This window comes from Ciconia boyciana, chromosome 2 (genome assembly GCF_034638445.1).
Source record: "Ciconia boyciana chromosome 2, ASM3463844v1, whole genome shotgun sequence".
In the NCBI taxonomy this organism is placed as follows: Eukaryota; Metazoa; Chordata; class Aves; order Ciconiiformes; family Ciconiidae; genus Ciconia; species Ciconia boyciana.
Window position 1 is genome coordinate 156,807,034 of NC_132935.1, and position 14,904 is coordinate 156,821,937.

The 14,904-nt window shown below is 36.5% G+C and overlaps 1 protein-coding gene across 2 annotated transcripts in view; it reads right to left on the minus strand.

The window, feature by feature from the left end:
• The window catches only part of WDR37 (WD repeat domain 37), a 48,432-nt gene that overhangs the window by 19,450 nt on the left and 14,078 nt on the right, over positions 1–14,904 (minus strand). For both annotated transcript variants that reach the window (XM_072854667.1, XM_072854668.1), the window contains 6 exons: positions 12,678–12,773; positions 12,442–12,506; positions 7,062–7,197; positions 5,563–5,634; positions 3,970–4,014; positions 636–712 (listed from right to left, as the gene is read on the minus strand). In XM_072854667.1, coding sequence (XP_072710768.1) covers positions 636–712; positions 3,970–4,014; positions 5,563–5,634; positions 7,062–7,197; positions 12,442–12,506; positions 12,678–12,773 — 491 coding nt within the window. The remainder of the gene's footprint in view (positions 1–635; positions 713–3,969; positions 4,015–5,562; positions 5,635–7,061; positions 7,198–12,441; positions 12,507–12,677; positions 12,774–14,904) is intronic.

Here is a 14,904-nt window from a genome sequence, read left to right on the forward strand (position 1 = left end):
CTTACGGAGAAGCTCATGCTATAAACTATGTTTGTCTTCACAATTTAGTAAGGGTGCTTTGAAGTCAAATACAGCATTTGACATTCTACAGTAAATACTGACTAAATAAAAGCCTGGGGGCAACAATGTCAAATAGTGTGATAAGTGCTGGCAAGGGTCAATTAGAAATCAAATTTAAAGATACAATTAAATAAAAGCCAAAAATATAAGCCTTTACCATCAGTTTTCAATTCATAGCAACTATAGCTAATACAGGTGCCTCAGTAAGTTAAGCTACAAGAATTTAAATAGTTTAAAAAGAACTTCATTATTATTTATTATTTGAATTATTACAAAAAATTTTACTCGACAGTTCATTTACTTACACGGTTATTACCTTGAACAAAAAGTCAATTAATGTACTTGCAGCTGCATATTCTATTCTGCACCATAGATCTTTGCAAACATGAAGTCTTTTTTGAAAGAAAGGCTGAAATAGATCTGTTAAACTAAAGCCTTAAAATCCCACCTTTTGCAATCCTGAAATCATATAATTTTTTAATTATGTGTAAATTTAACATTCAGTCTTATCATAAAACCTGTATCTGACGAAATTGCTGTGCAATTAGTTTGGTTGCAGTAAGTTGATTGCTTACATTGCAGTCTGCAGTTGGCTGAGGTGTAGGCAACTGTACTATGTACCTCCAGATGTGAGCTGTCTGGTCTCCAGATGCTGCACAGGGGAAAGAGGGGGAAAAAAACAAAAGAGAGAGAGAGGCTAAATAAGAGCATTTCCACGGACAATAAAAACAAGCTTTAACATTACATTTGGCAAAACTGTCTGAGCTGCATCTTTTTCTAACAGGTACCATTATGACCTTTTTGGTAAGCAAGTCTCAACATCAACAGTTACTTTCCTGGCTTCAATACTGATAAAAACCTAACTCATTAATTTGGTAGCTACTTGTGTTTTGCATAATCATTCCCCCAGTGAAAACATCCACTTAAATACTACACATCAGAACATGATTATCACTGCTGTTCTAACAGGTAACATTTGAAGAAGGCATTTAATACATCAACACATGCCATCCTTCATTTGCTATTTCTCAAAATACTGGGGCTCCTCTTCATTCAACGATTTCTTCCATGAAATGTTTTTAGGGTGGTTTTAATGAAAAACCCAAAAGAGCAAGTGTGAAGCTATTCTGCTTGTGCCTTAAGCAACTCAGCTTAACTAGCACCAGTTTACAGCTCAGCAGGTACCATCTGATTTTAGACTTCATTTGCTTTGAAATAGACTTATCTGTTATTAACTAAGGAGAAACTCAAGATTCTCCTCGTTATGGACAGAACAAGCATGCTCTAATACCTCGGGGTACAGTGTTGAGAGTTCTAGATTGAGAAGAAAAACAGTTTGTTAGGAGTATGCATAGATCTGGGAAGTGCAGTGAAAAATAGGAAAATTTTAATGAAGTACATGAAAAATCGGAAAAACCATCTCATCTAATAGAACAAGTAAGAAGGCTAGAAGAAAGGTCAACCTTATAGTATTTCTGGTGTCAGTATTCTGGATCAGGGAGGAAGATTTTTTTATTTTAGTCAGTTCTAAATCAATCAAGACACTGAAGAACAGGTCCCCTGAAAACTTGCAATGGAAATACTTTGCAGAACCACCTCTCAGAAAAATAACAGAAGAACAAAAGCTATGGGCAGCTTTTGTTTGGTTGGTTGGTTTGTTTTGGTTTTTATAAGTCAGTTTATATAGCAACATTGTTTATGGTACTGAAACAATGATTACAGTTATAGCAAAACAGAAAAATCCAAATAGCCAAACTTAAATCATTGTTAGCCTAGATAGAAGGCATTCTACTCCCTACTTTCCTTTAAAATGGTCACTGTAGATGCAGAAAGAAGCAGTGTTTTAATTTCTAACCTCAGTAACAATTATCCTCATTTTACAATGACTTACCTAATAGTAGCAAATTGAATCCAGATCTCTTTAATCCCAAAGCCAGTGCCCTAATTGCTGGACCGTATGAACCACAGTATTAACCACATAAGACAGTTTTCAAACCTGAAGCTGCACTGATGGTATTCTCAGTCCTGAAAACACCTTTACACTAACGTTCATATTTTTGAGCTGTTCTTTCTGCACACTCAATATCACAATATTCTTTTCCTTTATTTCTGGAAACATCATGTATTTCAAAAGGGTTAGGATAGAATAGACTAGACTATTTCAGTTGGAAGGGACCTACAATGATCATCTAGTCCAACTGCCTGACCAATTCAGGGCTGACCAAGTTAAAGCACAGTATGAAGGGCATTGTCCAAATGCCTCTCAAACACTGCCAGCCATGGGGCATTGACCACCTCTCTAGGAAGCCTGTTCCAGTGTTTGACCACCCTCTCGGTAAAGAAATGCTTCCTAATGCCCAGTCTAAACCTCCCCTGGCACAGCTGTGAACCATTCCTACACATCCTATCACTGGATATCAGGGAGAAGAGATCAGCACCTCCCTCTCCACGGCCCCTCCTCAGGAAGCTGTGGAGAGCAATGAGGTCACCCCTCAGCCTCCTTTTCTCCAAACTAGACAAGCCCAAAGTCCTTAGCTGCTCCTCATAGGACATGTCTTCCAGCCCTGTCACCAGCTTTGTTGCCCTCCTCTGGACGCATTCAAGGACCTTCACATCCTTCTTAAATTGTGGGGCCCAGAACTGCACACAGGGCTCAAGGTGAAGCTGCACCAACATTGAATACAGCTGGATAATCACCTCTTTTGACCAGCTGATCATGCTGTGTTTGATGCACCCCAGGATGCAGTTTGCCCTCTTGGCTCCCAGGGCACACTGCTGATGCCTATTGGGCCTGCTGTCGACCAACACCTCCAGATCCCTTTCTGCAGGGCTGCTCTACAGCCACTCCTCTCCCAATTTATACTTGTGCCCAGCATTACTCCATCCTAGGTGCAGAATCCTGCATTTGGACTTGTTAAATTTCATCCCATTAATCATTACCCAATGTTCCAATCTATCTAGATCGCTCTGCAAGGCCTCCTGTCCCTCAAGAGACTCAACAGCACCTCCCAGTTTGGTATCATCAGCATACTTGCTAATGGTGCATTCAACTCCTGCATCCAGATCACTGATAAATATATTGAACAGGACTGGCTCTAGAATTGAACCCTGAGGAACACCACTGGTGACCAGTCGCCAGCCAGATGTAGCCCCATCCACTACAACCCTTTGAGCTCTGCCCTTCAGCCAGTTCTTCACCCAGCACACCGTGTACCCGCTCATCCCACAGCTGGACAACTTGTCCAGAAGGATGCTGTGAGGGACAGTATCAAAAGCCTTACTAATATCCAGAAAAACTACATCCACCGCCTTCCCTTCATCCACTGGGTGAGGGACCTTATCATAGAAGGATATCAAATTAGTTAAACAGGTCTCTTCCTTTGTGAACCCATGTCAACTATACCTGATGATTGCATTATTCTTTAAATGCCTTCCAACAGTACTCAGCATAATCTCCTCCATAATTTTTCCAGGAACCAAGGTTAGACTAACAGGTCTGTAGTTCCCTGGGTCTTCCCTCACAGCCTTCTTGTAGATTGGAATAACACTGGCCAGCTTCCAGTCAGCAGGGACCTCCCCAGACTCACAAGACCTTTGGTAGATGATTGAGAGGGGTCCTGCCATAACATCTGCTATCTCCTTCAGTACTCTGGGATGAATCCCATCAGGCCCCATGGACCTGTGAACATTCAGCTGATGTATGATTCTAAGTGCCTGTTTTGGAGCACGTAAGCACAAATTACAATGATATAACAAACACAGATGGAAAGATCTAGCTCTGATTTGTTATGCCTTAAAATATAATTCAATCAACAAGGACACTGACAAAGCAGTAGGAAGATGCTAGCAAATGACACTTATTTTTCCATCATGACTAACGTACTCAGCATACGAAAAAACTTTACATACCTGTAAGAGCCACTTGCTCAGTTGGATGAAACTTTATGGAATTTACTGTGTAAAATAAAGTACAGTTTTAAGCTAGTATACTAAAAGAATTATTTCACAATGTTTTATCATTGAAAGCATTGAAAAAAACAAGAAGTCTTCAGTTTTAAGTAATTTTCTGTAGTACAGCAATCTCTTAGGTGAGATAAAGCACCATGGTATTTTATTTGAGTACATAAACCTATGTAGTATCAAGGAAAGCAGCTACGGTAGATTATACAACAATACATACTTTCTAGCAAGTTATTTCCTGCATCTAGTACAAGTGTTTCATGTTATAGAGGATAAACAAACCATATTAAAATAATCATGTGTAAGCTGACAGGAGAGAATGCTCTGGACTTCCATAAAGAGAATTTAAGTATTCATAACTATTTCTAACATAATGACAACTTACTATATATGACCATCAACTTTCTGGTTATTGCTTAAGATTACGAGAACAAATGCCTAAAAACCTAATGCAAATAATAAAAATTAAATTTCAGTCCTGTAACCATATGTAATCAAAACATGAGTGTTTTAAAATAGTCCTGCAAGAATTCTATCAGCCTACAAAGCTCCTCTTCATTTTTTTATTTCAGTACATAAGATTCAATTACTTTTCATTACTAAGTGCTTTCATTTGCAAAAGCCATAAGCTTCTCTTCAACAGTTCTTCAAGAAAGAACTTAGAAGTCACTTCCATCCATCATACAAGTAAAATAGATGCTTATGTTGTCAGGAGAGTGTGGTGTAATGAGTCTAAAAAGATACTCCTTAAATTGTTCACACTGAACTAACTCAACAGTGTACCAACTGCTGGCACCCAATACCTTTGCTCCATTTCAAATCAACTGTTAAATGTAAACAAGTAAAGAAAAGCTTTACTAAATTAAAAATACATTCTTTTTATATAATTTATAAAAATTTACACACTTTTCTAAATTATAGTGTATATAATTTTTTTTTTTTTTTTTTACTTAGTTTACACACATCTGTTTAAATACATGTTAGAGCTTTTATTATTTTCATGGTTATCCAAATAGCAATTAAAGAAAAAAAAAAAGGCAAACAAAAACTATCAGCATGAAAATGCAGGTGATTGGAGTTTTTAAATATGACTTTCTGGAGGCTAAAGGTACCCTCTCCATGCAGCAAGCAACCTGAGATATCTGAGCAAATTAAAGTGTTACCTGTTGTTTCTATGCATCTATCTATTAGTATTTTGTGCTGTAGGAGCTAGATCCTTCTCTTGCTCTGCATATGCATGAGACCTCAAGGAGTTCTGACATTTAACTTCTGACTGTCGGAACTGCACCTGTAAATTTCTTTATATGGACTTGTTTATTCACTTAGCATTTACAGAACTGTCTTAATACATCTCTCTAAGAAAGAATCATAGTACAAAACATTCTCTCTATGAAGATTAATGGAACTTCACAATTGACTTGTTAATGGTGTTGGCAAACATGCAAGTGAAACCACAGTAAACATTTCTGTAGTTGTCCAAAACACATTTCCCCCTCCCAAACACACTCTGTTTCCAGTTTGCACAACATGCCCTTATCTTACCTGATCCAACATGCCCTACGTACTTGACAAGACACTTCCCTGTTTCTATGCTCCACAGCAAAGCAGTGTGATCTACAAAGATTAAAAAGTAACTGTAAATATTGTGACAAATGTATGGTTTTCACTTTTAACCAATTCAACAAACAAGTTATCTTCAAATGTAGAGCATACCATATGAAATAGACTTCAAATGTAGAAAAGACCAACTCCTCTTGATTATTACCTTATATATAAAATATAAAAGCTTCCTATCATTATAACTTAATATGCATCTCAAAAAAAAAAGTGAAGGTGCTGTCCCAATCGGATTAATTTGCAGTAAATATTGAAAGGCAAATTCTACTTTTGATATTTTTTCTAACTTGGTTATATACTTATGTATAATGCTCCAACTGTGTATCATGAGATTCAGACAGAACACAGAAAGCATTCAGTGGTGAAAAAGTCAGGCAGTCACTACAAACAAGAGTTCTATGCACAAACTATTTACTTCCTGCATAGAAGTTCCAAATGCATATAGGTCACTGCAGAGCCCTACAAAAACTTACGTAAAAAGGAAATCCCTCCCAATGCCACTCCTTTACCCTGCCACACCCCAAAATAAGTAATTAATCTAAGTAATTGTAAGTGGGGACAACCTTAATGCTGAATTGGAGAACGGCTGTTGCCAAGTTAAATCAGGACAAAGACAAGACGTCCCACACAAAGACAAAACGTGCCCCTCGGTGGACACGTAAAAATGGTAACAGTTCAGTTTATGAAGCAGAGGTTTCTGGTCCATAATACTTATGTCCAGTAAGCGTCTTCAGATTCTGTTCCCGTTTCAAAAGACTGTCACTTCAAACTGACAAATTCTAACTGGTTATGGTTTATTTCCCTAATAATTTTTCAAATCCACACAAGACTCTCGATTGATTTTTGGCTCATAGTAGATTTAGTGACTTACTCATTAGGACCTGTTCCCTCTCTTAAGTAGAGAGGAATGAATCTAGTAAGTTACATTAGATCTGGAATTTTTTTTTCAGTTGCCCTAGATGCTTAGGCAAAAGCCAGATGAATGTAAGAATACAAGAATATGCAAACTATGACTAAATCTATGGCTTCTGTAAAACAAAGGTTAAATAATACTACAGTCGGAAGCCTGGGGGAATCTCTCTGTACAACAGTATAGTATTCTATGCGAGAGACCTCTCCAAGCAAGCAGCTCTCCAACCCATTTACACCATCCAAAAGGCTAGAGCTGACCCTAAGAAGAGCGTGACCTGCATGGAAGTTATCTGGCACATACTTTAGGAAGATCAACAAGGACACCTGAACCTTCTAAAGGTTAAATGCATTTCAAGGAAACTGCAATTTAAGAAGTTTTCAGCTACTGAACTTCTTTGAATCGACTCTTTCAGTGTGGAGCTAAGTATTCCAGTATGCTTTTCATCTGCATTTGCTATAGCTTAGGGACTAAACTAGAATTTTCTAAAGATTCAAGCAACACAACACTTTACCAGCAGATGCAGTTCCCAACACCACTGGTTGAGTTTTCGCGACACTGACATCCCAAATACCATCCCTGTGGCCAACATATTCCTTTACCAGTTGACAGATTGCCCTTGATGTTGTAGTTTTAAAACTGGATACAATCTGAAATAGCAGAGAGACCAACATATTTTTTTCTACATTGACCCAAGATTAATAAATACAAATAGATACTTTTTCATAATAATTCTTCAGTGTTCTGACAGTTCGCTATTGTCAAAAATTTGACATTTGATGGTAGGAAAGTGAGTTTGGATGCAAACATACGTCTTAATTTTTGTTTTTTTTCTTTTTTAATAACACCCCCTTTTTACAGAATGCAAGATAAACTATTCTGTACTACAATAATGCAATCTCATTGGAGTAATGAGTTGTACAAATGCAGTATCCACTTCCCATTCAGTTTGGGTAAAGGATTATTAAAAAACAAACAAACAAACAAACAAACAAACCCAAGCACTCAGAACTTTCCTTGCCTATTCCCAAATAAGTACATCTGATAACTTAAAGACGGTCCAGGTTATCCAGAGTAATGTCTTTGAAAAAATGTACTTATTACATAATTCTAGTAAAATCCAGAAACATTCCCATTTAAAACACTTACTGCCGTTTTTCTTCAAAACTGCACAAAGCTAATCAAATCAAACATTAACCTAAGAGCATATGCCAGTTTGTGTAATAAAGCTTTTTTTTTTTTTTTAAAGATATGTCAAACTCATCTAAACATTTGGTAAGCACAGTCCCTCAAAGTCAATGCTATTAGGGGAAAATAGAGAAGACTCATTAGATCCAAATTAGTATGTGCATAAGTAATACCAAATGAAAGGAAGAAAAAGTCTAGCAAAAATGGTAAAACTACAAGGCACTATAGTACAGGAAGGCTGAAAACACTCAATATCTATAGAAAGGAACCGAACTGCAGAAATTCTGCATTTTCAGATTAAAGGGGAGTGCGGTATTTTAAAAAAAAAAAAAAGTTTGTCTTGTTGGAACACTTCCAGAGACAACTGAAATCAAGAATGGTGAAAGATTACTTCAAAAAGCAAAACCACTGTTAAAAATACCCTATTTTTACCCCACAAGTCTTGAAGCTCCGTCTTTGAGAAAGAATAGTTATATCTGAAAAGCTTTGTTAAAACTGAAACAAAAAGACGACTTCCATTTATCAGTGTTCTCCTCTGCATGCAATTATGGGCAGGTATCTATCTGACCGGTTAAGTCAAAACCTTGAAATGCTTCAACACAAATCACATTAAGACTTATCTACAGCTTAGTAAAAGTTAGAAAATTAATTAAGTCTACATTTCAGATACAATAAACTAATGTTAAAATCCCATTACTTTTTGGTATCAAAAAAGAAGTTCTTAAGTATGTCATTAAAGCAAATTACTTCCACAAAGGTTTTTAAAAGTTAAAGAATATCTGCAAGAGCATTTCAAATTCTGAGCATGTCAACGTTCCAGTGATGAAATGATAATGCCCTATAATACGCATTTTGGTTTCACAGCAGAAGAAGGAACGACCATTAAGGATACATTTAAAAGAAAATGGGTTAATGGTAAAGATCATTAGTTCAACCATACTTTCATAGTATGGAGAGTTTCATAGGCCTTGAATACAATCCTACAGATGCAACTTTCACATTGAATATAGTCCTTAAACTAAATGGAGTCACGTATGAGAAGTGGAACAGCAGAATTAAGTAAACAGTTAAGGACGAATATAGTGCTCAGCTCAAATTCCGAACTTGAAGTTTTTCAACTCTCAACCCCACACTCAAACTGTTTGCATTCTGTCTTTCTAATGTTGAGTCAAATGCTCATGCAAAAGTTTTCTAGGATAAACTATCTCCTACTCATCAACAAGCACAGATTTTCCAAAACTGCTGGACAGTGGTGTCATTGATCATTTAATGGCAAGGCTGTAAAACTCCTTTTGGAGTATTAGCAGTCCTGAATGAACACATGGAAGATAGGAGTTCAAGAACACTACTGTTCTTGACAGTTACTCTGACAGTAAATAACAGAGATAGATATTTAACGTACACTTTTTCTACACATCTTTTTTTTTCTTCTTCTTCCTTCTTTCTTTTTTGCTGTCCATCACTTCACATACCAGTAATCAGATAAACTAGATAGTGCCTGGATTACTTCTTGGTTCCTTAACCATACATAAACAATTTTCCAAGAAAGGAAATTAACTTAAATAACATTCAACTTGCTAAAAAGAGGTCTCTGTACTGCAAGTTATCATACACAAATGTAAATAAGTGGGCAATCATATCTTGAGTGTGTTTCAGCTTTGTCTGTCCTCTTTCTTAAATCCATATAGTTTCATGTACTTCGTTCTACACAGAGATTTGTTAATAAGGAAACAATTGTTTACCATGTAAGCAATTGAAAACTGAATACAAATTGAAACAATTGTATGGCAAACAAATTGAAACACTCTGTAAAATGTCTCTTAAGTGGACAGGACACATTAGAAATAAGAATGAAAGCTTGGTCAACTCGGGACTAGTCTAGCAGCATTACACTGTGACTGATGAACGGAATTTCCTGTGGCGTAACATTAAGCAGTGAGGTCAAAAACTACATCTTCCAAAAAGTTTATTCCCTTCAACTGCTGGGTGAAGAAATACCTTCCTTTAAGAGTCCTTTTCCTCATCCAAAAGAATCAGAGATCCTGCAAGTTAGTTTATGATGGAGCGAGTTATATCATTTCAGTTTATTTTAGGATTCTGCATAAATGGTTAATGTTTTCCTAATGTATTAACAACTGTCATAGCCAGGGATGGTTAACATCAGCAATAACATCTTGTTAGCATCAAAACATGAATTTCACAAAGCGATTCCTGCATCTACAAACAACTGCAGTTAAATTACAGGATCTTGTCCATCAACATATACAAAAAATTCTTTTTAGAGTACCAAGCACTAAATCTACTCTATCTCTTCAGGATTTGGGCACTGGTGGATAACCCCTGCTGCTAAAAGCATCCTTTTCTTATATGAGTTTTGCCAACTTAATATTCAGACTCCTAACTCAGCTAAGGGATGAAAATATCCAGGTATGGGAATTTTCTATGAAGGAGTCGAATTAAGCATGTTCACCTCAGCATTTTTCCCAAGAAAACGAACAGATTGCTTTGGTCTTAGCATGTTTTATCAATATCAAAGCAGTCAAGGATCAGCTTTCTCATTAGAACAAGCAAATATTGAAAGCTCTTTTCAGAACAAACCTAAACTCTTTATAAGTTGGCAATCAGAAAAATGTAATCATGTGCAATTACACAAAACAACTGGCTCATAAAACTTAGGTCTCTTCTGATTACCCACAAGGGAAAAAAAAAATTAAAAAACCCAAACAAACAAAAAAGAAAAACCAAAACAAAAAAAATCCCCACCACAAAACCAGACTTCTGACAAGTTTTACATTAGGCATACAGTAACAGTATGAAGGATGGGCTGAAAAGAAAAGTTGCAATCCACTACCCCACCAAGTTTGGAACACAACCCATTTTTGGTGAACAGCATTGTTCGTTCAATGCTCATAAATACAGACATAAGAATTTCAAAACCGCTGAACTCTTAAAACTCTTCAAATGTCATTTTCTCAGATAGTGTATTAGGGAATTCTAACTGCATCCAGCCAGCATAGAGACAGAAAGATCATAGTTTGTTAGAAACTTAGTCATAGTCTTTCCTGACTTTTGGCTATAGCCTCTTTGTGGGTCAAGAGACAAAAGGCTGCAGGCTTTGACTCTTCTGTGTAGGATGGAAAAAGCAGTTGAAATAAAGCCACTCCCATGAAGTCCAGAAAGGTTTCAAAGAACACACTGGAGAGAGATGCTCTCAACTTTATCATTCCCCTCAGCTCTCCTCTCTACCCCCCAGTAAACTCTGATTCAAAGTTGTGGAAAGAAATATATCAGCACATTCAAACATCTGTTGGTTATCAATTGATAGAATAGATATGTATGATGTCTATAATAATGTCTATCATAAATTCTTCATGTTCCACTACTCATGACTACTTTGCTGTGCATGCATATCAGAACACCAGGAAGCAAAGCAGTTACCCAGGCGTCTCCACCCCATACTTCCCAGCTTCCCACACTGAAGTTGCGAGGTCCACCTGCCTTGCCCAGGAAAGAACATGAGCGCTACGTTGCAAGCAAGTAAAAGATGACAAGCATTTAACACCAACCTTAAAAACAAACAAACAAACAAAAAACCCACACACCACCAAAAAAACGACAAAAACCCCAACACTACACTAGAGAAAGTACTAATTCATAACTAGATAGTAGGTGTACTAATACTATATTGTCCCTATTAATATAATGTTGTCCCTATTTAAGTGGCCTCATTAAAGAATTCATAAATCATTAACTCTTAAGAAAAAGGAAGAGACACCTCTATGCATCAGATTGGCAATAAGAAAAAAAGAAAGTTTGAGAAAGAATAAAATAAAAAGGAGACCAAATAAAACACAGTAACTTAGATCTATTTCACCACACTACTCTTACTCTTCCTCTCAAACTTTCAGACTACTTAACAGATGGTATTTCCAAGACACCTACAGTCATTCCATAACCACACATTAGCCTGCAACACAAGTCAGCACAGAGCTTCTTATATAGTAGGTACCAGATCCTACTGTGGTTTCCTCACATTTCATTTACCCTTAATAATGTAGCATGAAATGACCCCGAGATAGGGCAAAAAGAGCAGCAAGTAAACTCTCTATGAAAACTGAAAAAGGGGAGAGAAAGAGGAAAACAAAAATACCAGACAGATGCAGATATGCAAAATGAAAAACATCAGAAAGGGTAACTGAAAGAGACCAGGCAAAAAAAAGATCGCTAGCTACTAATTTGCAAGGCTTGCAATGTAAAGGAAACAAACCGTTCTAGTTTCATAGCTAAAAAAAAATTTTTTTTAAAAAGCATAAAAACCTATAAAAGTACACATATAAATGCCTACTTAAATCCCTATTTCAACTGCAATATCCAAATCTTTATTCAGAAGTTCGCTAAGTTCCCTATTTCCCTCATGAAATTTTTTTTTTAGTTCTCTTCCCGAGATTAATCCCATATACACACGTGTACACACACTCTCCCCTCCAACATTCATTCTTCAAAAAAGGTGAGCAATTATTGTAAAAATGTCATATAGTGTGGTTGAAGTAATGGGTAATCGATGAATCCAAGATAAAGATACTGTTCCTCATGAGGCAGGTTTACATAAAGAACAGCACTACTCAGCTTAAAGAAACCACAATTTACAACTTAAAGACAGCCATGTTAGTACACATTGATGAGTAGAGGTTTAATTTGTCTCATACCTTGCTAGTAGATGCCTTGTAAGTTGTCTTTAATTTCTGAGAAAGCTGACTGGTACTATGACTGGCTGTTGAGACAAATAAATTCAAAGGAAGATATTTCAAATACAGCATTAGCTTATTTGTGTAAGTAACCGGTATTAAAATACCCTTCAATAAGATTCTAAGTTTTGGCCAGCAAAATACACAAAAAGTAAAATTCAAAAATACCAGTTTAGGATTCTTTGTGGTTCTCTTACCTTTTGTTTTCAGTTGTCCTTTGCTCAATTCAGCTCCATCAATTGTCTGTCCTTCGGCTGCTAAACGCTCATTCAGTGTATCAATCTCTCTACGTACTAATAATAACAAAAAATTCCCATTAATACAAAAAAATTGACTATCATTAACAACATCACTAACATACTATTTAAGAATTGTTATGGTTAGTAAGTAATCTATTTTATGCTAAGGACAGGAAAAGAGATCAACTGTGATTTTATAAAAGCAGGTCTCACCAAGACATAAACCAAGACTCATGCTGAATTTTCCAGAGATCAGCCTTGACCCAGATTCCAAGGGAAGTATTAGTGGCTTCTAATTACTGTTACTTTTACTAATAAGTGTGGCTCAGGATTAACAGAACAGGTTCTGTGAAATACATGGCACACCTGTATTGAATTAAATCCAACAGAAGACAGAAAACTTGCAGCACCATAAATATTTTAGCCACAGAATTAGTATGTCATTTCTTGACAAAGATTTTATTAATCATGAAATAGTATTCTCCCCGAATGCCTATCTACTGTTAGAGTTTCAGTAAGAAAGGTAGAGCAGCAAATATGTATTTTTATACTTTGAAATACATTAAAAATGTAGAATGACATATACATTTTACATTCAAGTGTTTTAGAAACACTAAATACAATGAAAATATTTTCTTTGCACATCAGACAAAGCATGTATTTGTAACAAGAATATGCTTTTCTGTCAATTATTTGTAACTCTCACCAGTGCCATTTCAACACAAGACACAGTGATGGCATAGCTAAAACAAATCAGGTACTCATAAATGATTTCCAGTGACTGGGCTGGTTTACAGTTGCTCAACTTCATTTTACAAAGAACATTTTCAGTGGCTTATAGTTTTTTCTCAAAATCTGGGCTGATACTCTTTAAGTGTTCTTCTCAGCTGAAATCTTATTGAGAGGCTTTAACCAAGCACTTTTTCACTGTTCTTGAGAATGTCTTTCCACAAATTCTTAGGACTTCTTTAAAAAAAGTCATTCACTCCCCGGCTGTGAAATGTGGGAGAACATGACCAATCAGGAGTATGATCCTTGCCATTTCTGAGAAATTCACTGAAATCTCAGTTCTAAACACTAGAAAAGCTAGTTTACACTTTCATACCACATCCAAGTGCTTGAAATGAGCAAAGCAAGATTCTCTTTCTTGTGTTCCCAGTCACACAAACCTAAACTTTTATAAAACACAGACAATATGAAAGAGAAGTAAACAAAGAGACAGGCTTGTAGTAACAGATGACTGAAACAAACAAGCCAGGCAGATATAAGAATTGCCTGAAAGGATTAAGACTGAAGCCTGGAAGGGATAAGAAAAGGAAGAAACTAGAAATAAGTTGTAATAAGAGAAAGGGAGTGTATGAAAAGGCAGGGAGGAAAAACCTGAGATTCTTTACGTACAGTAACCGCAACACTAGTGTAGGAATTAGACCAAGAACAAAAAATAACAGATTGAGCATCAGAAGAGAAAAATTCAGAAATTGTCAGAGGGGTGGAAAGAGATCACAAAGGCCAGGAGTGACCTAGAACTGTGAGGTGAAGAAGGAAGATGCAGAAGCAACAGAAATGGAATGGAAGGAAAATAATCATACTCTGGAGGGTACAGACAAATTCAAAAATGTTTGTCAGAAAACAAGTGATGAAGTTTGGGGCGGGGGCAGGAAATCCCTACTTTTCTTGCTATCAGCCAACTTCTCAGCAGGAGGCTGAAAACCCAGTTGTGCAAATTGTCACTAAAAAATGGGAAGTGTTGATGATAGCCTTTAACCAACACAATCTCAGGTTTTAAGAGAACAAAAAGCCAGCCAGCACATTTTCAAAAAGCATGCAAGAATGGTTTTTTTAACATGAGTGTTTGGTTTAACTGTGGAAACAGATTAAGTGTGAAAAAAAATTTGACTTCAAGCCAAACCAGACAGATTCCACAATTCAGAAGCCATGCCACACAACACAGCTTCCAAAATCCAGCAGGGAAAATTGAGCAGAGGCTTTACTGTATGACTGCCTGCATTACTTTCTTTGGATCCTCTTACATCATGCTGGATCACTTACATTACCATACAACTGCACTGTCATTAAGCAAATAACAATTTTGCAGATACACCTGGAATTTTTATCTGAGTGCTGGACTTCAAAATTCATGAACAGTTGCAGATGCTGGCTATGCAATGTAATAAGTAGTATGATC